Source organism: Bos mutus, chromosome 29 (assembly GCF_027580195.1).
Source record: "Bos mutus isolate GX-2022 chromosome 29, NWIPB_WYAK_1.1, whole genome shotgun sequence".
NCBI classification, from domain to species: Eukaryota; Metazoa; Chordata; class Mammalia; order Artiodactyla; family Bovidae; genus Bos; species Bos mutus.
In genome coordinates, this window is record NC_091645.1 from 5,011,853 (window position 1) to 5,036,492 (window position 24,640).

The following is a 24,640-nucleotide window of genomic DNA, read 5'->3' on the forward strand; positions in this document are numbered from 1 at the left end:
TGACGTTGAGCAGCTGGGTCCCACAGCCAAAGAGGCAAAAGTATCTCTGGGGCTGAGCTGCTAGATCCTTGGCTTCAATCCCATTTCTAGAATAAATGGGAGACGCTGTCTGGCAGTCAGTGAGCAGTGCCTCCTGATTTTCTCCAGGAGTCTTTTCAACCAAAGATACGCTTAGATTTTCCTAGAGGAAAGAAATACACTTAATATTTTGTTAAGAAATCCACTTAACAGTTAACATGAACTGTGAGCAAGTTATTTTAGCTCAAAACATAATCTTAAATTAGATCCTATATGATTGGACTTTGGAATACCCAGTTCATGTACAGATGAATCAACAGATAAACATAGATTTTTATCATTTTAACCAACGTCATCTCTTCTACTAAAAAATTCAGAAGTTTAGCCTATATTCATGTAGCATTTGTATTTTCCTGTTTCTTTCTTTAAAGCCTTTTTCTTTTATATTGGAGTATAGCTGATTAACAACTTTGCGGTATGTCTTCCCTGGTAGTGTAGTGGTTAAGAATTTGCCAGCCAGTGCAGGGGAGGTGGTTTTGATTCCTGGTCTCTGATGATTCCACATGCCTCAGAGCAACTAAGCCCATGCACTGCAATAAGTGAGCCAATGCTTGAGAGCCTGTGCCCCTGCAACCCATGCTGCCAACAAGAGAAGCCACCCCAGTGAGAAGTCCATGCACTTAGTCCCAGCTCACCCTGACTAGAGAAGTCCTCTGCACTGCAGTGAAGACCAAGTGCAGTGAAAAATAAGTGAATTAATCTAAAAAAAAAAAAAGAAGAACAAATATTGTGGTAATTTAGGTAAACAGCAGAGAATCAGCCATACATGTACATGTGTCCATTTCCCGCCATACTTCCTTCCCATCCAGGTTGTTACATAACAGTGAGCAGAGTTGATGTGCTGTACAGAAGTTCCCCACTGGTATATGTACACAGAGCAAAATATTTCACTAAGACATCAAGGAGTAAGATGAACTGTCAAAACTCAACACTTTTCATATATAAGAACACAACTATCTGTGCAATACTAATTGTCCATGAGAATCAAAGCTGAAAATAGCCAGGAATGTTTAGAAAAGTTTAATGAGATGGCACTATCTTTCAATACATTTTCATATATATGAATAAACCAAAATAATAAAAGCAGTGTCATATTGGTACATGAATTCCAAAACAGTTCAGTAACTTGTGACCTAAAATATTTATACACAACACATATAATCTCATAGTATAATACAAGTAAATTGAGTGTATGGTAAAAACATGATTCCCTTACAAAGCATGAGGAAGGGGTTCGGGCAGAAACCAGAAGAAATTTAGATGTAGCCAAGAAAATTAGTACCATCGAGTCAAAGGAGGCTGGTCTAAGGAAAAGCTAATTCAAATGGAGGGGATACAAACTTTTAATTTCTAGTTTTTGAAATTATTAAGAAAATGTCACTGATAACTAACAGGATGAATATTCATATAAAAATGTTGCTGCCCACATGCCCAGCCCCTCTTCCAAGGTTAGGAAGGCCCAGCTCCTCACTTCAGAGAGAAGGGACAGAGACATCAAGAGTCTCACAATGTTCTTAAAGGCAACTCGTCTATTTCCAGTCAATCAGATCTTCCCTCCCCAGCTCACTGCCTGAGTCCTGAGGGACAAGGTCACAGAGAAGGTGGGTCACAGACCCTGGAGCCCCTCACACATCTGGCAGGCAGAGGGTGAGGAGAGCAAACCTTTTCAGTTCAGGGAGCTCAGTATAGTTCAGGGATCCTGCAGCCCAGTCAGCTCAGGGTTTATTCCACGAGGCGTCATTGCATTGACTTTCTCTCAAGGTGAACTTGGGGTAGATGTAAAGGCCAGAAATTACAGCACAAGATGCCTTCTTTCCAACAGGTCCTACCTTGTATGAAGAAAGAAGGAAAGTAATGAAAAGGTGCAGGCAGAAGAGCCCTTCAGTTTGCTGCAGGTGCCATGGACATTTGCTGAAAGTTCTCTGTCCCTTCAGGCTGTGAACTAAACTCAGTTGGAATCCGAGTCAGAGGAGTCCCCTGAGGACAATGAGCTGGACCCGTGGTCCTCTGGCTCAGAATCTCCATCTTCATCCTCACTGCTAGGGGCTGAGGAGTGGCTGCCTTCCTCCTCTTCCTCGTTTTCCTCTGATCTCCCTGAGGCAGAATGTTCTCCAGTCGTGTCTGATGATGCTAACTCTGCAGCCTGAAGCCCCGGGTCCTCTCTAAGTCTTCCTTGCAGATTCCCTGATGATGGGGACTGCAGACCCATCCTTCTAATCTTGGGGTTCGGGCCCCCTGTCACGCTCATGTTCTTACGCTTAGCACAGGTCGCCTCTCTGTAAGCAGCATATTCTTCAGGAGGCAGAGTCCTGAGCCAGAGATCAAGGTCCACCTTGTACTGTGTCTGCAATCCCTCTGCCTGCTTCTTATAAAGCTCCTTCTGGTCCTGGGGGACCCACTGCCAGCGTCTACTGTTCTCCACCATGCGCTGCCTCGGGGGCACCACTTTCAGCTCCCTGCTTAACCAGAGATCCTGGTGGAACTTGTGATAGCCATTCACTGGGGGCTTCTTGGGCTCTCCGTGGAATTTTCACTTCATGGGTAAATTGTCTTCCGAAGGAGGCTTCACTTTTTGCACATTTTCCTGAAACATCTCTGGCACTTTGTTCTGGCTTCCTTAGGGGACATCAGATTTCTTGGGGTTTGGGATTTGATCAGGCTGCTATTCTCTAAATAGAGCCATTTTCTCCCTAAAATCCTTTTTCTCTTTCTCAAGATCCTGACCATGTTTCACCTTCAACTGCTCTGGCACCTCCTGTGTTCCTCAGTCAGAACCCTGGTCAGCTCACGGTTGTTCACCTTGGGGTGTTTTGGATGTACTGGGGTCACATCACTTTGGAAAACTGGAGGTAGGCTGTCAGGGACTTCTTGAAGAAATAAGGGTTTTTGCTTTTTATGCTTTCGTAAGTATTGTTAACACTTTCCTTAGCTTCCAAGACTAATTCTTTGAAAGTTCAAAATTTTCTCAGTTCAGTTCAGTTTCTCAGTTGTGTCTGACCCTGCAACCCCATGAACCACAGCACACCAGGCCCCCCTGTCCGTCACTAACTCCCAGAGTCCACCCAAACCCATGTTCATTGAGTCGATGGTGCCATCCAACCATCTCATCCTCCATCGTCCCCTTCTCCTCCTGCCCTCAATCTTTCCCAGCATCAGGGTCTTTTCAAATGAGTCAGCTCTTCACATGATGTGGTCAAAATATTGGAGTTTCAGCTTCAACATCAGTCCTTCCAATGAACAGCCAGGACTGATCTCCTATAGGATGGACTGGTTGGATATCCTTGTAGTCAAAGGGACTCTAAAGAGTCTTGTCCAACACCACAGTTCAAAAGCATCAATTCTTCAGCTCTCAGCCTTCTTCACAGTCCAACTCTACATCCATACACGACCACAGGAAAAACCATAGCCTTGACTAGATGGACCTTTGTTGGGAAAGTAATGTCTCTGCTTTTTAATATGCTATTTAGGTTGACATAACTTTCCTTCCAAGGAGTAAGTGTCTTTTAATTTCATAGCTGCAATCACCATCTGCAGTGATTTTGGAGCCCAGAAAAATAAAGTTAGCCACTGTTTCCCCATCTATTTGCCATGAAGTGATGGGACCAGATGCCGTGATCTTCGTTTTTTGAATGTTGAGCTTTAAGCCAACTTTTTCACTCTTCTCTTTCACTTTCATTAAGAGGTTATTTAGTTCTTCTTCACTTTCTGCGATAAGGGTGGTGTCATCTACATATCTGAGGTTACTGATATTTCTCCCAGCAATCCTGATTCCAGCTTGTGCTTCCTCCATCCAGCCCAGTGTTTCTCATGATGTACTCTGCATATAATTTAAATAAGCAGGGTGACAATATACATCCTTGACGTACTCCTTTTCTCTAACCATTTGAGTTTGCACATTTCCCCAGAAAAATCTTTAAAAGCTACTTTTTTTCCAGTTCATCAATGACTAGGTCTTTTTAAACATGTGTCTGTCATTGAATGGAATGTTTTTCTCAATACATTCCAGTAACTGCACAATATCTTCTCTGGACTAGTCATCTCGGCTTTTGGGCAAAATTATTTCTAGGTTTTTGGGACACTTATATGGTCACAGCAGTTCAGACTGCTCAGTAGAATTTCCAGTGTCTACACTCTCAAGATAAAGAAGATGAGTAATTTCTGAAATCCAGCAGTGTGTGTGATTCTCTGTTTCTGTGGAGAAAGGAAAGGAAAGTTACTGTCCTATGTGACATATGAGAGAAACATAGCCTGCTTGGGATATGACACTTCTATCATTTCATTTACCCTTAAACATGTAAATGAAAACTGGCCCAAACTCTGAGTTGAGATTCATGTTGAGCATTATGAAGTTTCTTGTCACAATTAAGGTAATATGCAACATCCTCCAAGCTAGACTTCAACGAAAAACTTCCAGATTTACAAACTGGATTTAGAAAAGACAGAGGAACCAGAGGTCAAATTTCCAACATCTTTGGATCAAAGAAAAAACAAGAGAATTCCAGAAATATATCTACTTCAGCCTCATTGATTACACTAAAGCCTTTGATATAAGGATCACAACAAACTATAGAAAATTCTTAAACTGATGGGACTACCAAACCATCTTACCTGCCTCCTGAGAAATCTGTATGCAGGTCAAGAAGCAACAGTTAGAACCAGACATGGAAAAATGGACTGGTTCCAAATCAGGAAAGGAATATGTCAAGGCTGTACATTGTCACCCTGCTTATTTAATGTATATGCAGAATACCTTATGGGAAATGCTGGGCTGGATGAAGCACAAGCTGGAATCAAGATTTCCAGGAAAAATATTAATAACCCCAGATGTGCAGATGACACCACCTGTGTGGCAAGAAAGTGAAGAGGAACAAAAGAGCCTCTTGATGAAGGTGAAAGATAAGAGTGAAAAAGTTAGCTTAGAATTGAACATTCAAAAAAATAAGGCCATGGCATCCAGTCCCATCACTTCATTGCAAATAGATGGGGAAACAATGGAAACAGTGAGAGACTTTATTTTCTTCGGCTCCAAAATCACTGCAATTGGTGACTGTAGCCATGAAATTAAAAGACACTTGCTCCTTGGAAGAAAAGCTATGACCAACCTAGACAGCATATTAATAAGCAGAGACATTACTTTGTCGATAAAGGTCTGTATATTCAAAGCAATGGTTTTTCCAGTAATCATGTATGGATGTGAGAGTTCGACCATAAAGAAAGCTGAGTGCCAAAGAATTAATGCATTTGTACTATGGTTCTGGGGAAGAATCTTGAGAGTCTCTTGGACAGCAAGGAGGTCAAACCAGGCAATCCTAAAGGAAATCAGCCCTGAATATTCATTGGAAGGACTGATGCTGAAGGGGAAACTCCAGTACTTTGGCCACCTGATTCAAAGAGTCAATTCATTAGAAAAGACACTGAAGCTGGGAAAGATTGAAGACAGGAGGAGAAGTGGGTGACAGAGGATGAAATGGTTGGATGGCATCACCATCTCAACAGACATGAATTTGAGCATTCTCCAGGAGATGGTGATGGACAGGGACTGAAGAGCAGCAACAAAGTCCGCATCCCAATTTGCCTTCCAATCAGTCTCACCACAGCATGTTTTTCATAGAAATGAGCAAAAGCCTGGGGACTCACTCAAGGGACAAAGGATAAGAGAAAATAAAGATAAGTTAAAAAATTAAAATACCTGACAAGCAAAAGGGCTTTCAAATAGAAATGAGATTCCACAGCACATGAACAAGAATGGTCAAAATCCCGAAGAAGGACATCACCAAATACTGAGAAGATGGAGAATCAGGGACTTGGATTCATTGCTGATGGCAATGCAAAGCAGTACAAGTCTTCTGAAAGACAACAAGGCAGTTTGTTACAAGACTAAGTATCCCCCTACCATGTAAGTCAGTAATCAACCTCCTTTGTATTTTTCCAAATTAGTTGAAAATCTATATCCATTTTTTAAAACCCCTGCATTGGGATGTTTATAGCAACTTTGCTCATAATCACAAAACTTGAAAGCAGAGCTTCCTTATCCATTCACCAACTTCTCTTGGACACTTTGGTGCTAGAAAGAAATGAGCGGTCAAGCCAGCAGGAGACATAGAAAATCCTTTAATACATATCTCTAAGTGAACAAAAATAAGCTGGAAAGGATACATACTTCATGAGTCCAACTATAAGACATTCCAGAAAGAGAAATATATGAAGAAAATGAAATAATCCTTGATTCCCAGAGGTTAAGGGTGATGAGACTGATTAATACATTATCACAAAATATTTTGGGGCAGTGTAATAATTCTGTATATTATAAAGGTGAATACAATGTCACTATACATAAGTGAAAACTAACAGAATTTACAACCAAGCGTGAACACTAATGTGAAACCATAGTCGTTGGGTGATAAGGAAGTGTCAGTGGAGGTTCCTCAATCATAATAAACACACCAAGCTGATACATGTGATAACAGGCAAAACTGTGTGCTCATTCTGGGGAGGCAAGGTGTATATGGGAACTCTGCTTTCTGCTCAGTTTTACTATGAATGTAATCTTCTCTAAAATAGTAATAACACTCCATATGATTTCAGAGCATAGCTCCCTTCGAAGAAGAGTCCAAATGGCCGTGGACTGAATGTGCAATTGAGATAATAACTGATATAATTAATCTAGGAAACACATCAAAGAAGAACATTAGGACGATGAGGAGAATAATGGGTATGTAAGGATCAAAAAGACTTTAGGTGCTCAATATTTCATCTCCGGTAAGTTCAATAGACATTATTTATATTAAGGCATATTAAAAACAATTGTATACAATATACAAGGACTCCGTTTTGATACAGATATAAAGATGACAAAAACATGTGTCTCATTGGAAGCTCATGCTGCTGCTGCTGCTAAGTCACTTCAGTCATGTCCGATTCTGTGTAACCCCATAGACAGCAGCCCATCAGGCTCCCCCATCCCTGGGATTCTCCAGGCAAGAACACTGGAGTGGGTTGCCATTTCCTTCTCCAATGCATGAAAGTGAAAACTGAAAGTGAAGTCACTCAGTCGTGTCCAACTCAGCGACCCCATGGGCTGCAGCCTACCAGGCTCCTCTGTCCATGGGATTTTCCAGGCAAGAGTACTGGAGTAGGGTGCCATTGCCTTCTCTGATTGGAAGCTCATAGAAATGAACAAATAAGAAAACTGACCTTATGAAGGAGGTGCAGATACATCAGGCGCTGGCAGGGGAAGCCCTTCTCTGTATGTGTCTCCTGCACTCACACAAGAAGTCTTACCACCTCTGATAGAGCAACCTGAGAAACGATGGCATATGACACGCAGTGTATCTACACTAAACAAAGTTATTTACATTCAGTGTTCTATTTTATTCTATTAAAAACACTTCCATCCATCACTAATAAAAATAACTCATTAACATTACATTAATCTTTGTTTAACTAAACTTTCAGTTCTGAGAACGCAGACAATTGAATTTTCTCTTGACACTGACACCCTTGAATTTAAGTAACCTTAATGTAAGGGGATTCACTTCTTCGACTAGCAGATCAATATACTCCCAGTCTTATCAGATTGGCCATACTATCAAAAATGTTTTCCCATTTGGAAACATGTAAATTCCAAGTCAAAAATCAAACCAGTTCTGGGACTTCCCTGGAAGTCCAGTGGCAAAGACTCCATGCTCTGAATGGATGGGACCAGCATTGGTCCTTCATCAGGGAATTAGAGCCCACATTCCACAGCTAAGTGTTCACCTGCCAAGACTAAGAGTTCCTGTGTGGTGACTAAGAGTTTGCCTGCCCCATCTAAAGATCCCTCAAGCCACAAGGAAGATCCGGTGTAACCAAATAAATTAAATAAATCAACCAATTGCCACCTAATACTGTTGCTGTTCTTTAGTTGCTAAGTCATGTCTGACCATTTTGAAACCCCTTGGACTACAACCCACCAGGCTCCTCTGTCCATGGAATCTTCCAGGCCAGAATACTGAGATAAGTTGGTATTTCCTTCTCCAGGGGATCTCCCGACTCAGGGACAGAACCTGTGTCTCCTGCGCTGGCAGGCAGGTTCTTTACCCTTGAACCACCAGGGACAATTGTCATCTAAAATATTGTGCTTCAAAATAAATGACAGAAGTTAATCAAAATTTTCACTTCTGTGTCAGAGTGAGTGCAGAATTTCCTCTGCTTTCAAGTATCTGGTGTGTCACTAATGTTATGTTTTGAGAGCCACCACCAGCTTTTGGATTACTATTGGACAGCTTTGGAGAAGGAAATGGCAACCCACTCCAGTATTCTTGCCTGGAGAACTCCATGGACAGAGTCTGGTGGGATACAGTCCATGGGGTCACAAAGAGTTGTTCGCAACTGACTGACTAACACACTATATTGGACAGTTTAAAGATGAAAGCCCCAAACTTTTCTGAAAAAAAATATATTACTCTTAACTTTCAACAACTCAGTTTCTCAATCAAGTTTTAGGTATCATGCCAAATGGAAAACTATCTGTCTAGGATTTCCCAATCATAAATTCACATTTTAATTTTACAAGATGGAATCATAAGTTAGCAGAATCATTTATGATCATTTGCAAATTTCAACTTTTTTATGTCTACAGTTCCAGAATAAACTGAAAGTAATTACATAGTTTCTATGAACCAGGAGATTTTTCATTTGTTTGAGAAATTCTTTTTTTTTTAATTTATTTATTTTAATTGGAGGCCAATTACTTTACAATATTGTATTGGTTTTGCCATACATTGACAAGAATCCATCATGGGGGTACGTGTGCTCCCCATCTTGAAACCCCCTCCCACCTCCCTACACATTATCATCCTTCTGGGTCATCCCAGTACACCAGCCCCGAGCATCCTGTATCATGCATCAAACCTGGACTGGCGATTCATTTCACATATAATAATATACATATTTCAATACCATTATCCCAAATCATCCCACCCTCGCCCTCTCCCACAAAGTCCAAAAAACTGTTCTATACATCTGTGTCTCTTTTGCTGTCTCACATACAGGGTTATCATTACCATCTTTCTAAATTCCATATAAATGCATTAGTATACTGTATTGGTGTTTTTCTTTCTGGCTGACTTCTGTATAATAGGCTCCAGTTTCATCCACCTCATTAGAACTGATTCAAATGGATTCTTTTTAATAGCTTAGTAATACTCCATTGTGTATATGTACCACAGCTATCTTATCCATTCGTCTGCTAATGGACATCTAGGTTGCTTGCATGGCCTGGCTATTGTAAACAGTGCTATGATGAACATTGGGGTACAGACGTCTCTTTCAATTCTGGTTTCTTCAGTGTGTATGCCCAGCAGTGGGATTGCTGGGTCTTCCGGCAGTTCTATTTCCAGTTTTTTAAGGAATCTCCACACTGTTCTCCATAGTGGCTGTACTGTACTAGTTTTCATTCCCACCAACAGTGTAAGAGGGTTCCCTTTTCTCCACACCCTCTCCACCATTTATTGCTTGTAGACTTTTAGATAGCAGCCATTCTGACTGGCATGAAATGGTACCTCATTGTGGTTTTGATTTGCATTTCTCTGATAATGAGTGATGTTGAGCATCTTTTCATGCATTTGTTAGCCATCTGTATGTCTTCTTTGGAGAAATGTCTATTTAGTTCTTTGGCCCATTTTTTGATTGGGTCGTTTATTTTTCTGGAATTGAGCTATAGGAGTTGCTTGTATATTTTTGAGATTAATTCTTCGTCAGTTGCTTCATTTGCTATTATTTTCTCCCGTTCTGAAGGCTGTCTTTTCACCTTGCTAATAGTTTCCTTTGTTGTGAAGAAGCTTTTAATTTTAATTACTTCCCATTTGTTTATTTTTGCTTTTATTTCCAATATTCTGGGAGGTGATTCATAGAGGATCCTGCTGTGATTTATATCGGAGAGTGTTTTGCCTATGTTCTCCTCTAGGAGTTTTATAGTTTCTGGTCTTACATTTAGATCTTTAGTCCATTTTGAGTTTATTTTTGTGTATGGTGTTAGAAAGTGGTCTAGTTTCATTCTTTTACAAGTGGTTGACCAGTTTTCCCAGCACCACTTGTTAAAGAGATTGTCTTTAATCCATTGTATGTTCATGCTTCCTTTGTCAAAGATAAGGTGTCCATAGGTGCGTGGATTTATCTCTGGGCTTTCTATTTTGTTCCATTGATCTGTATTTCTGTCTTTGTGCCAGTACCATACTGTCTTGATGACTGTGGCTTTGTAGTAGAGCCTGAAGTCAGGCAGGTTGATTCCTCCAGGTCCATTCTTCTTTCTCAAGATTGCTTTGGCTATTCGAGGTTTTTTTGTATTTCCATACAAATTGTGAAATTATTTGTTCTAGCTCTGTGAAGAATACCATTGGTAGCTTGATAGGGATTGCATTGAATCTATAGATTGCTTTGGGTAGTATACTCATTTTCACTATATTGATTCTTCTAATCCATGAACACGGTATATTTCTCCATCTATCAGTGTCCTCTTTGATTTCTTTCACCAGTGTTTTATAGTTTTCTATATATAGGTCTTTTTTTCTTTAGGTAGATATATTCCTAAGTATTTTATTCTTTTTGTTGCAATGGTGAATGGAATTGTTTCCTTAATTTCTCTTTCTATTTTCTCATTATTAGTGTATAGCAATGCAAGGGATTTCTGTGTGTTGATTTTATATCCTGCAACTTTACTATATTCATTGATTAGTTCTAGTAATTTTCTGGTGGATTCTTTAGGGTTTTCTATGTAGAGGATCATGTCATCTGCTAACAGTGAGAGTTTTACTTCTTCTTTTTCAATTTGGATTCCTTTTATTTATTTTTCTGCTCTGATTGCTGAGGCCAAAACTTCCAAAACTATGTTGAATAGTAGTGGTGAGAGTGGGCACCCTTGTCTTGTTCCTGACTTTAGGGGAAATGCTTTCAATTTTTCACCATTGAGGTAATGTTTGCCATGGGTTTGTCATATATAGCTTTTATTATGTTGAGGTATGTTCCTTCTATTCCTGCTTGCTGGAGAGTTTTTATCATAAATGGATGTTGAATTTTGTCAAAGGCTTTCTCTGAATCTACACTCTGGGTTTCTTGTTTGGAGAATCGCATGGATAGAAGACCCCAGGGGGCTCCAGCCCATAGGTTCTCACTGTGGGTGGGGTTGGACGGGCAGCTTGTCAAGGTTTCCTGGTTAGGGAAGCTTGTGTCCATGTTCTGGTGAGTGGAGCTGGATTTCTTCTCTCTAGAGTGCAATGAAGTGTCCAGTAATGAATTATGAGATGTCAATGGGTTTGGAGTGACCTTGGACAGCCTGTATATTGAAGCTCAGGGCTATGTTCCTGTGTTGCTGGAGAATTTGCGTGGTATGTCTTGCTCTGGAACTTGTTGACCCTTGGGTGGTGCTTGGTTTCAGTGTAGGTACGGAAGTGTTTTATGAGCTCCTATCGATTAATGTTTCCTGGAGTCAGGAGTTCTCTGGTGTTCTCAGAATTTGGACTTAAGCCTCCTGCTTCTGGTTCTCAGTCTTATTCTTACAGTAGCCTCAGACTTCTCCATTTGTCACTTACAAGGTGGTTCCCTCTGTTTTAGCTTCTTCTGTTTGCTGGTCTCTTCAGTGTCTAATTTCCACCCTGACACAAGAGGGTGGTGGTGGACACTTTTTTAGGCTCACTTGTTCAGTCGTGCTGTGGGGAGGGAGGGATGCTGCCAACAAATAACACTGGCATCTATGAGGAGTGCTCGCAGTGTCTTGGCCACACTGGGTTTGCCCCTGCTCATGGCATGTGTCCTTTCCCTGTCTACACTGCTCAGGCTCTAGGTTGCTTTGCCAGGAACTGTCTGAGGCCGGCCCTGGGTTGTATGCACTCCGCAGGTCTAAGCTGCTCTGGTTCAGGTACTTGGGTAGTCCTCAGAGGCGAAGACTCGGTTGGGCCTCCTTTTTGTGCCCTTCCCAGGTCCGAGCAGCTCAGGTGACCAGTGTTTGGTGAGCGCGGTCACTGCGACTTATTGCCTCCCCCGTCCCTGCTGTTCAGTTTTCTGGGTGTACAACCGACACACCTTCTCACAGATGTTGACCGTCCAGAATCCCGAGAAGTCTTGTTTAGCAAGGAAGCCTGCTTGCAGTTTGGTAGATGATGCCTCTCTGGGGCTGCAATTGCCCCCTTCTGGCTCTGGCTGCTCTCACCTTCCTGTCTCCGGTGGGGGATGGACCAGTCCACAGCCGGCTAGCTCTAGTCTGTCCTTTGTTCTGTGAGCGGGTCTGGTGGTGTCTTAGGTTAGGGCTTTTTGCCTTTTCCTGAGGTAGCTATCCCACAGTCTGCTTTGCTATCTCAAGTTAGTTCCCTCAGATTGCCCTTGGGGCATTCAGGCCTGGTCCTTATTCTAAGCAATGTAGCCCGGGCCTCCCTGCCCAGCCCCTGCTTGCTAGTAGGTGATGTAGGCATCTGTGCTGCTTCTCCACTGGGAGTTACCATTGGGCACGTAATCTGTGGGTTTTAATTATTTATTTATTTTTCCTCCCAGTTATGTTGCCCTCTGAGGTTCTGAGAGTGTTTCCTGGTGTTTAGAAACTTCTCTCTTTTTTAAGACTCCCTTCCCTGGATGGAGCTCCATCCCTACCTCTTTTGCCTCTCTTTTTATCTTTTATATTTTTTCCTACCTCCTTTCGAAGACAGTGGGCTGCTTTTCTGGGTGTCTGATGTCCTCTTCTGGCATTCAGATGTTGTTTTGTGGAATTTACTTAGCATTTAAATGTTCTTTTGATGAATTTGTGGGGGAGAAAATGGTCTCCCCATCCTATTCCTCTGCCATCTTAGGACCGCCTCCTGTTTGAGAACTTCTTAAGCCTGTTACTGTTGAATTAAAATATTCTTTTTAATTTTTGTGGGGAAAAAATGTAAATCTATCTACTCAGAACTCTTTATTCACCAAAATTTTTAGATTTGGTCTCATCATGTGGGCAGGAAAATCAACCCCATCATGTCAGGAGTTATCTGCACCCCTGGTGGGTCAGCAGTTGTAGCTTTCAGAGTTTCCATGGTCCAGACAACTCAGAACATCTCTGAACAGAAGAAGCATTGCATCCGAGATGCCTGACTATCAGGATCCTTGGTGCTCCTCCCTGATTAGATTATTACAGTTCCCTTGAGTCAATCCAGTCAACACTAACTGGATTAAAACTCTTTCCAATCTCTCTCTATATATTCCCCACTAGGGAAGCCCAAACTCAACATGGTCAAAAGTAAACCTAGCTTGAAATGATTATTAGGCCAAAGAATGTTTGCCAAAATCAGACTTCATAACTTTTTTGAAATTAGCTTTCTCAACTTTTTCCCCAGCATCAGGGTCTTTTACAGTGAGTTGTCTCTTCACATTAGGTGGCCAAAGTATTGGAGCTTCAGCTTCAGCATCAGTCCTTCCAATGATTATTCAGAGTTGATTTCCTTTAGGATCGACTGGTTTGATCTCCTTGTGTCCAAGGGACTCTCAAGAGTCTTTTCCAGGACCACAGTTCAAAAGCATCAATTCTTCCACTGGGTACTCAGCTTTATTTTTTTTAATTTATTTATTTTAATTGAAGGATAATTGCTTTACAGTATTTTGTTGGTTTCTACCAGATATCAACATGAATCAGCTATAGGTTTATCCATGTCCCCACCCACTTACACACCTCTCCCACCTTCCTCCTCATGCTGCCCCACTAGGGTGTGGGTGGGATGTATGGAAAGAATAACATGGAAATATACATGACCATATGTAAAATATATAGCCAGTGGGAATTTGCTGTATGACACAGGGAATTCAAACCAGGGCTCAATAACAAGCTCAATCTTCTTTATGGTCCAACTCTCACATCCACGTACATGACTACTGGAAAAAGCATAGCTTTGACTATTTGGACCTTTGTCGGCAAGGTGATGTCTCTGCTTTTCAATAAGCTATCTAGGTTTGTCACACCTTTTCTTCCCAGAAACAAATGTTTTTGTTTGTTTTTTTATTTTAAATTTCATGGCTGCAGTCACCTTCCAAGGTGAATTTGGAGCCCAAGAAAATAAAATCAATCACTGCTTCCACTTTCTCCTCTGTTATTTGCCATGAAGTGATGGGACCCGATGCCATAATCTTAGTGTTTTTAATGCTGAATTTCAAGCCAAGCCTTTTCACTCTCCTTTTTCACTGTCATCAAAAGACAAATTTCTTTTCACTTTCTGAAGTTAGAGTGGTATCATCCACATATCTGAGGATGAGATATATTGACATTTCTCCTGGCAATCTTGATTCTGGCTTGTGATTCATCCAGCCCAACATTTTGCATGATATAACCTGCATATAAATTAAATAACCATGAATGACAATACACATCTTTGCCATACTCCTTTCCCAAACTGGAACTAGTCTATTTTTCCATATCCGGTTCTAGCTGTTCCTTCTTGACCCACATCCAGGTTTCTCAGGAGACAGGTAAGGTAGTCTGGTACTCCAATCTTCTAAGAATTTTCCACAATTCGTTGTGATCCACACAGTCAAAACTTTAGTGTAGTCAATGAAGCAGAAGTATATGTTTTTCTGTAACTCCTTTGATTCCTCCATGATCAAAGGATTGTTGATCATGGAGGAATCAAAGGATTGCTGGCAATTGGATCTCTGGTTCCTCTGCCTTTGTGAAATCCAGCTGCACATCTGGAGGTGTTGTAGTTCTTCATAGAATGGGTCAACTTCAGCTTTTTTGGCCTCAGTGGTTGGGACATAGACTTGGATTTGTGGCATGCTGAATGGTTTGCCTTGGAAATGAATGATATCATTCTATCCTTTTTAAGATTGCACCCATGTACTGCATTTCAGACTATTTTATGGATGATGAGGTCTACTCCATTTCTTCTAAGGGATTCTTGCCCAAAGTAATAGATATAATTGTCATCTGGAATTAGAACTATAATATAGTTCATTAAATGGAGATATTAAATTCATGTTTGGAAGTTTATTACTGTCCAAACAACAACTTCATGGATTACAACTGTAAACTCAAGATATGACTTTTTAGCAGAGATTGCAGTGTAGCAATTGAATTAAGTAGATTTCAAAGGTTTGACTTCAATCATTAGCAAATAAAAATGCTTTCAACTTTGCAAAAATCTCATCATGTTCACCTATACTTTTTCATAGGGCTGATAATCATATCACTTGGAGGAAATGGGTGTGGTCTTCAGAGAATATATAAAACATTCCCTGAAGATGCAATTGCATTCTTCTCCAGCATCCAGAGCTGTCCAGATTCGAGTCTGTTGCACTGAGGAGAATTTTTAAAGTTCCTGCCAGAAGGAGGTGAGCACCTAAGTGCTGACCTGAATTGAATAGCTACTTACCGAACAGGAATGAAATTTCATCAACTACATTTCATCAAGTGCACCCAAAGGTGAGTTCTTATCAAGGTACAATGAAATTCTGCTATGCTCATTTAAAAATGAAATTTTAATGGTAATTGCCGACAGAAATGTAATTTTTTTCTATCAGTACTATCTATATGTGAACACTGCATCAAGCATTTATTCCCTGTTGAATTTGTAGATAAGTAACTTCTTTTACCCACACTATGTCAAGTAGCTTCCTTATAAAATGTGGGTAAAAATAGAAAATTAGTAAATGTTGTTGAGAAAATTGAAATAGTTAATTCATATAAAAAGAGTTAATCTAATACCTAGAAATATTTATAAAAAATAAACAAAACAACAGGCTTCTCCTGTTGTTGTTGAGTGGCTAATTCATGTCTGACTCCTTGGGACACCATGAACCAGCCCACCAGGCTCCCCTGTCATGGGATTTCCCAGGCAAGAATACTGCAGTGGATTGCCACCTCCTTCTCTAGTGGATCTTTGTGACCAAGGGATCAAACCTCCATCTCCTGCATAGGCAAGCAGATTTTTTTAATCACAGAACCACTTGGGAAGCCCATTATGTTCTCCTATTATTTTAAAAGTATCATGATCATTGATGTCATTAGTATAAAAGTTATTTTCTTAAATAATTCTTGGCCAGTTTCTAACCCATTCTACACATGGTTTCTTTATACTTTCTCCCTGTTCATCAGCTATCTCCTCAATTGATGCACGTTTCAGTCAAAGGCTTTAGGTTCTATACTGTTGAAAATTGTGGTCATCTATCAGAATTCCATAAATCTGTTATTAACAATTTTTACAAGAAATAGATCTGTACACTATGGCTTTACTGTCAAGCTGTTTTGGAAAGGCATCTTAAAGTTGATGTTATACTCATTCAATTAGCAAAAGTTTTTCTTTCTGTCTCTTTTCATGACCAGACCCGAAATCTGAGCCTTGGAAAGATGTAGCCTCTTCTATTCGATTTCTCATAGACAGGGAAGAAAACAGGCATCATATATTTAAAGCAAATGTTTAGTCACAATGTATGATAACTGAAAGTATATATTCATGCTCACTTTGTCTTATCCAAATACTTTCCATTTACCTACTTACCTGCATAGGTATTGTCCAAGAAAACAAGTAGTTTTAGGTTTTAAAATTGACATCGAATTTTAAAATAACTTAATAAAGCAACTTTAATATATTAATATCTGTAATGTTAAGCTATTTAATCATCATTATTTCATGACCTTATGTTACTAGAGGTTCTTAAGTCTTAAAAGAGTTTTCTAGAGACCCAAGTACTTGTTAAACACACAGTACTCCTAAAATGTTCAACATAATGTATATATTTCATATCCTTCACACAGATGAACATGAGTTAAATGGGTGAATTAATCAGAAAACTTCCTTGAAATGGTCACATTTGCTATCATTTTAGAACCCTGACTTTGCAGTGCATAAGTGAAAAGTGTTCAGGATAGATCTAATCAGCCAGTAAGGACTCCAAAGGTGTGAAGTGGACAGACAGTGAAGTCTCAGAGAACAAAGAACCTGATGCTGCTTCCATTAACCAAATGTTTGGAATTTCCAGGGTAGAGAGGAAATCTTTGTGTATATTCAAACTTATTTCTTTGCTTTTAGTAAACAACTGATTCTTTTTACTAATTATTGTTATAGTGGGAACACTCACCAGTTGAAAATATGACATGCTCTGGTGATCTGAACTGACTCCAGGTAAAACTGTTTTCCTGAACTAGCAATGACAAGTTTTTTTTTTTTTTTTTTTTTTGCTTTGAAAGGAGTAGTTTTGTTATTTAAGTCATAAGGAAACACTGACCTATTTACATATTTAGCACATCAAAGTCAAAGCCAACATTGATTACATTAAGTTTACATTATTCATAAACATTTTTATTTGTCTTTAGAAAAGCACATACGTCACATCAAAGGCAGAAGGAGTAGGGAACATTAGCACAGAGACAAAGTGAGTGCTAGTGTGGGTTCCAAGCAGGAAGAGATGGAGAGAGAGAGACAGACTGAGGTTATATATGTTCTTTTGAACCAGTCAGCTGACCAAATTAACTCTGGAGTCATCCTAACATTTACACTCATGTTTACTTTAAACAAAAACAGTTGCTAGTGACTCTCTTATCTAATTTCATCCTTTTTTTTATAGCACAAACCCAACCAGTCTGTAGTCACCATTTCTACATTTCTATTGTGATGGTGCTTAGTCACTCAGTCATGTCCAACTCGACTGTAGCCCACCAGGCTCCTAGGTCTATGGGATTTCCAAGACAAGAGTGCTGGGGTGGATTTCCATTTCCTTCTCCAGGGGATCTTCCTGACCCAGGGCTTGAACCCATGTCTCCTATGTCTCCTGCACTCCTGGTAGATTCTTTACCCACTGAGCCATCAGGGAAGTCCAGGTGGTGATAGTGGTAAAGAACCCACCTGCAAATGCAGGACGTGTAAGAGACATGGGTTCAATCCCTGGGAAGGAAAGATCTCCTGCAGAAAGACCAGACAACCCACTCTGGTTTTCTTGCTTGGAGAATCCCATGGATAGAGGACCCCAGGGGGCTACAGCCCATAGGTTATCAGAGTTGACCATGACTAAGTGACTCAGCACACAGGTTTATACTGGGGGTAAGCAAATGTGGAAATGAGATAGAGCTCAAAACAGGACTGTGCCAAAGGCTTTATTTTCCCTGATCACAGCATAAAAATAGCTTTTTCTCTTACCCTTTCTTATTTGTCTCTAATTTTCAGAAACATGGATTCAGACACACTGCAAGTCTTCCAGAGTGAACTCACCTGCTCCATCTGCATGAACTGCTTCCTAGACCCCATCACCATAGACTGTGGGCACAGCTTCTGCCGTCCCTGTCTGAGCCTTTGCTGGGAAGAAGGCCAGTCTCCAAGGAGCTGCCCTGAGTGCAGGGGAATAGAAGAGAGGCCTGATTTCCAAACCAATATTGTACTCAAGAGTCTGGCCTCCCTTGCCAGACAGGCCAGAGCTGACCACGACCACAGCTCTGAGGAGCAGATCTGTGTGACACACCAGGAAGCCAAAGGCCTCTTCTGTGAGGCTGACCAGACCCTGCTCTGTGGGCCCTGCTCTGAACGCCCCGAGCACGCAGCTCACAGCCACAGTCCGATACACAAGGCTGCTGAGGAATCCCGGGTAGGTGATGCCTCTAGAGCAGTTCAGGATCTAGAGACTCCTAAGTCAGAGAGGAAGACGAGGATGCTGTGATGGTGATGGGGGTGGAGATAGTGGAGGTGGGATTTCTGAATGTGGATCCTCACATATAATGTGTCCTCTCAGTGTTGTTGCCCAATTGTCCACACGTGTGGAAATGCAGCATCCCGGGGTGGGTGGAACCAGGGACACAGGCTTCTGATGGGAGCTTGAGGCTTTCTTAATCAAACTATATAAATGTGTAAGTCTTAATTTATTAGGGTATGGATTTTGTTATCTGTAAGGTTTTCCCTGTTCTCTACTATACATTTCTGTCACTATCACATTCAAGTGTTAGATTCAGATTAATGTGGGAAAATCTGACTGCAGCATTCTAACTTAAGGTCTGTGTAACCAACAACTACCTTTGCTCGTGAATAAGGGGATGAAATTTATGGTGTCATCTTCCATGTCACTAAATCCCATGGGTATCTTGCAGGAAAAATTTTTGAAAAGAATGAGCTCTTTATGGAAAATGAGAGAAGAAATGCAACTCATTCTGAATCAGGAAGCTAAAAAAACTCGGTCATTTAAGGTAAGAATAAAAAGGTTACTATTTATTTATATAGATATTGACATAATTCCAGCTGTTTGATCCATTTAAGTTCCATTGGTCTCTTCCCTGGAAAAGGTGTGGTTTCAAATGACCTATCAGTGATCACAATTGAAACAGGCCAATACATGCTAGTTCAAGGATGCTAGTACAAGGGAAAACCACAGCATGAAAATTGTTCCTAGGCCAAATTTTGAAGATTTGAATACAACCTTTCAAAAATGAAGTATAAGACACATTTCACTAAGTGTGACTAGTGAAATAGAAGAGATGAATAGAGTAGTAGTATGTAGAGGCAAGATTCATGTCAGAGAGGAAATAATGGATAGAGTAAGAACCTTAGAGAATCCTCCTAGGGAGAGAGCTTGGGACTCCTCAGATGGCTTGATTCAAGCAAAGAAAGATACTAGGAACTCAGAGAATGCATGGACAGGAAGGACCAGCAGATACAGGACCTTTGATGTGTGAGGCAGAAAGTTTGCCAAGAGCTTTCTTGATGACATCAAATAAATATTATTTGAGTTTTGTTTTGAATGCGAGCATAAGCAATGCTTTGAATCCACTATCTCCTCAGAAATATGTGACCCTAAGGAAGGTGATGATTAAATTTGAATATCAGAGGAGGCATCCATTGCTCCAGGAGGAGAAGAAACTGCATCTGGAGGCCCTGAAGAAAGAAGCCAAGGAGATTTGTCTACAACTCAAGGAGAGTGTGTTCAGAATGACTCAGTACATAGAAAGACTGAGAGAAATGTACAGAGAGCTGACCGAGATGTGCCATAAGCCGGACACAGAGCTGCTCCAGGTGAGAAAGGAGGGTCAGTCCTCAGAGAGAAAAACACTCTTCTAGATGAGCTGCTGTGACACTGAAATGTTCCCTGAATATACTGTTACTTTCAGCTAAGAAAGGTTTTTCCTTGACCCCCATTGTTGTATTTGTCTAATCCCCTATTTTTGGAGAAGGCAATGGCAACCCACTCCAGTACTCTTGGCTGTGAAGTCCCATGGACAGAGAAGCCTGGTAGGCTGCAGTCCATGGGATCTCGAAGAGTCGGACACGACTGAGCGACTTCACTTTCACTTTCATGCATTGGAGAAGGAAATGGCAACCCACTCCATTGTTCTTGCCTGGAGAATCCCAGGGATAGGGAAGCCTGGTGGGCTGCCGTCTATGGGTTCGCACAGAGTCGGACGTGACTGAAGCGACTTAGCAGCAGCAGCAGCATTCCCCTATTTTATCATATCCTGGTAACTTTTAGAAGATTTTTTGCCCATTTCCTAGCTAAAATAGGACTTTTTTTTTTTTTTTTTTTTTAGTGTTATCAGGGGTACTATCCGGATAAGTTTCCAAAGTCAGCAAAATTCTATGATCAGGAGAATGTTAACTTTCATGGAGTAAATCTAAATATGTGTTCCTCTAAACCCTTGTCACTCCCTGCTATCCCAAATTTTCTGGAGATACTGAGCTTTCGCTTTTTGTCTCAGCAAGATTGTTAGAACTAGTCATCAATTTCCATACACTCTATAATTCATTTTATATGGTTCCCTGTTTTGGTTTATTGCTTTCATAGATGGTGACCTCTGTCCTTGGGAATAGCGCTGGGCAATGAGTGACATAGAAATCCTAGATGTTGCTACATCATTATGTACTCTTCATGGCTCCCTCCCTTCCTCAGTGTGCCCTGATGAAGCCCATCATATTTTATTTTAAGCTCTGTTATGATGCCTTCTGACTGTTCCTTAGAAGAGGATTAGCAAAACAGTATCTTATTGAATAAAGAATAGAGAAGAAGATGCAAAAAGACAGAAGTCTCATGATTAACATGATCTTTTTTTTTTCTCTTTGCAGGCCATGGGAAATGTATTGGAAATGTGAGTATACACTAATGATTTTTTTATTTCTGGAAAAGTTGTTCTCTTTTTGATAAAACGGATACACAGTCATTCCTTAGTAGCATGGGAGATTGTTTTCAGGTCGTCCCCAATATCTAAATTCCAGGATGCAGGATGCCTTATACAAAATGCCTTAGTGTTTGCAGTTAACTTACAAGCATGCTCCCTTACACTTTGTCATCTCTAGACTACTTGTAACAGCAAACATACACAAGGTAAATTGAATATTATTCAAAAAGTTCCCTGGTATGTGGAATTTTCAAGTTTTACTTTCTGGAAATTTTTTCTCCAAATTTTTCATCCAAAACCAGGAGTAAGGATGGAGGAATAGATAGACTGGGAATTTGGGATTGACATGTACACACTGCTATATTTAAAATTATATATAAGATAGTAGGTCCAACAAGGACTTCCCATAAAATACATAAATGTATAAATAAATAAGTAGACAACCCAGAACTTACAAATTGAATCCACATGTGAATCCATGGGTGTAGAACCTTCATATGTGGATTATCAATATCATCTTTTTGGCTATTTTCTATTTTATTTCAAAAGAATTTCAAGGCCTTCTGATCCTTGGTCTCAGAAGTTTCCTTTTCATTTGGCTGAAATCAAATGTAACTGAAAACATTCTGACATGCTGGACTTGGTTTTACCCACTCATCCCATCCTCTCCAACCTCACCACAATAAAACTTTGGAAGGAATTTGCCAAGATATGACAGAGGAAACACCTATGCTAGTGAGTTGGAAGCTGAAAAAGGCCTGAAAGAAGCAAATTCCCTAAGCATGAGAAAAGGAACTGTGCTTTTGTTCAGAGGAGTAGCAGTGACTCAGCCTGTTCCATCATTGTAAGCTCCCTTGTAGGCAGGACCTCAGAGGGAGTGGCTTTCTGCTGCACACTAAGTTAGACTTTCAGAACAAGGTAACCAGGTTGGAATTGGAATCCCTTTCTGGTCTGACAAAAGCAAACAGGTCTCAATCAACGAACTCTTCCTTGTAGACACTGAATGCATTCTTGATGACTACTTGCTGACTGCAATCTCAAAGGTTTAGTCTGAATTTTTTCTCTCTGTAAAATGCCCAGGATCTTTGCATTATCTGAGATGGAATAGAAGAAGGGAATGAGGTTCAATGAGTGGAAAACTGGACTAATATTTGAGAACAATGGGGAAGTTGAAATTTGATATAATTTATATTTAGTGAACAATATGGTAATGTTTTTATATTCCCAGCTGTGTAGAATATATTGTATATGTAACTAACAAAATGTCCTGGGTTAAAAGCTGCTTTTATACAATGGTCATGTGATTAGACTTTGGCCTCAAAATGTATTGGATGTCATTTGTTTCAGGACCTACTTGGCACAGATGCAGACGCCTCAGCCAGTGAACCCAGAGCTCACTTGTTGGCCTGTTGCTGGAATCCTAGACACTCTGAACAACTTCAGAGGTAAGGGTCAGCCCTGTGGTGATCAGGACTATGCTTCACTAGAGCTTCCTAGGAAGGAGCCTTCTTTTATTATTTTATTTTTTCTGAAATGACGGTAGTACTTAACTTCCCAAAGTGGTAACATCTTTTCTGCCTGAGTAGTCAGATTACAAAATTCAAAGATGAACTTTGCCCCCTGTAGTTTACTGAAAATACAAAGCCAGATGCATACATTGTTACAACTGACATAAGTGAAGCAGTAGTAGAACAACCAGGACACTCATGTTGTTATAAAGAGAATATTTAGCTTCGTGAGTAGCCATCAACATTGTGTTTATTCAGGTTATTTCACTCTTGAAAGGTTAATTGTGGCATTTCCGGTTTTTAACATGTTCTGCATTTCATATGCATTTGTTATATATTGTGCAGAGAATATTTATTATTCCTAAAATAAGGACTAATTGACAAAACAGATTAAAATTGGCTTATGCCGAATAACTGTAATGCTCTTAGATCAATCTCAGGACAACTGAAAGGCAAGGGATATGTGCACATGGTTAGCCAGAACATCCTTTCAGAAGCTTCAAAACTATTGATTTATTGATTTCTTTCAAATGTTTGGACCTTTGAGAATGTAATAGGTAGAGAATACACCCCAATAAATTTTCACTAGATAGCAAAGTGCCATCTATCTATCAAATAATATTAAAGACAACACAAGAAAAGTTTTCTAAACAAAAGATAAAACGTATTTTAGGTAAGCCCTGAAATAAACTGTCAAGAGATTGACATTAGAGACTTCACACAGTTTATGATGTATCTTTTTTTTCCTTCTGTTTCTATATGATTTGAGGCATTCTATATGCTGTAGAGATAGTGATAACTCTTGTTCTTCATCGTAGAGCCAGTCTGAACTCCCTTTGCTTTGTTTTGTGTTTCCTTGGAGGAGGAAAAATGAAAAAAGGCAGAGGGAGAGAGCCTCTGCCTCTCAGAGACCCAGAAATCCCATTTGCTAACCCAGTTTTTTCTCTTTCTACAGTGGATAATGTTCTGACTCAGACAACCATTCACCATCTGAGCCTTGATGATGCAAGTGTGATGTCAGGAGATGACCCCCAGGGCATGTCCAGACAGCTCGATGGTGGGGAGAGCTTTGTGGCCTGGGGAGCTCAGGCTTTCACCTCCGGGAGGCATTACTGGGAGCTGGATGTGACACACTTCTCCAACTGGATTCTGGGGGTCAGTAAAGATATCTTGACAAGTGATACTATTATCCATATTAATTATGAAGAAGCATTTCTTCTATTTTCTGAAAAGGTGAATGACCAGTATAGTCTCTTCACCAACTCCCCACCCTTAGTTCAGTTTGTAAAAAGGCCTCTGGGTAAGATTGGAGTTTTTCTGGATTATGACAATGGAGCTGTGAGCTTCTATGATGTTTCCAGAGGATCCCTCATACACAGTTTCCTTCCTTCCTCCATCTCCTCCCCTCTGAAGCCTTTCCTTTGCCTTAGGTCTCCAAGAATTTTCTAATTCTCTGACCATATTTTTTAAATTCTTCCCTGAGGATGTTGCTATCTTAAGCCTCATGCAAGGTCACAGAACAATACCTGACTGTGTCTGAGCACACTGCAATTTAATGAAACATAATGATTGTATGTTTATAAAATGGCTTAAACATGTTGAATGTATAAATTTGTTAATAAAGTTTAACACAAAAATTTATTATGGAGTATGTCATAGAATAAAATCGATTGCTTTCCTTTCTTAAAAGATGATTTTAGTAAAATAAAAGTTACATTTCATAAATATTAGCCTATTTAAAGTATATAACCCAGTTACTTTTTTAATATACAAAAATTCATGGAACCAGAGCTATGTAATTCCAGGACATATCCATCACCCCAGAAAGAAATCAATGCCCATCAACATATATTCCCCATTGCCCCTTCCCCTTCTGATGTCACCTTCAGTCTAGTCTTATTCCTCATGGATTTTTTTCTTAGTATGTATATATATATTATTGAAGTATAGTTGACTTGCAGTCTTTCAGGTGCATAGC

The 24,640-nt window shown here is 40.2% G+C and overlaps 1 protein-coding gene across 1 annotated transcript; it reads left to right on the forward strand.

The window, feature by feature from the left end:
• Positions 1-18,231: 18,231 nt before the first annotated feature.
• On the forward strand, positions 18,232-24,111 carry LOC102273899 (tripartite motif-containing protein 64). Its single transcript, XM_005896263.2, has 5 exons — positions 18,232-18,642; positions 19,139-19,234; positions 19,827-20,058; positions 22,477-22,599; positions 23,618-24,111. The coding sequence occupies exons 1-5, from the start codon at positions 18,232-18,234 to the stop codon at positions 24,109-24,111; spliced, it is 1,356 nt and encodes a 451-aa protein (XP_005896325.2).
• The last annotated feature ends 529 nt before the right edge of the window (positions 24,112-24,640 follow it).

Coding starts and splice junctions, on each gene's coding strand:
- LOC102273899 (XM_005896263.2), top strand. CDS start 18,232: ATGGATTCAGACACACTGCAAGTCTTCCAGAGTGAACTCACCTGCTCC. Junction 20,059..22,476: donor GGACACAGAGCTGCTCCAGG/TGAGAAAGGAGG, acceptor TTTGGCCTCAAA/ATGTATTGGATGTCATTTGT. Junction 22,600..23,617: donor CACTCTGAACAACTTCAGAG/GTAAGGGTCAGC, acceptor CTCTTTCTACAG/TGGATAATGTTCTGACTCAG.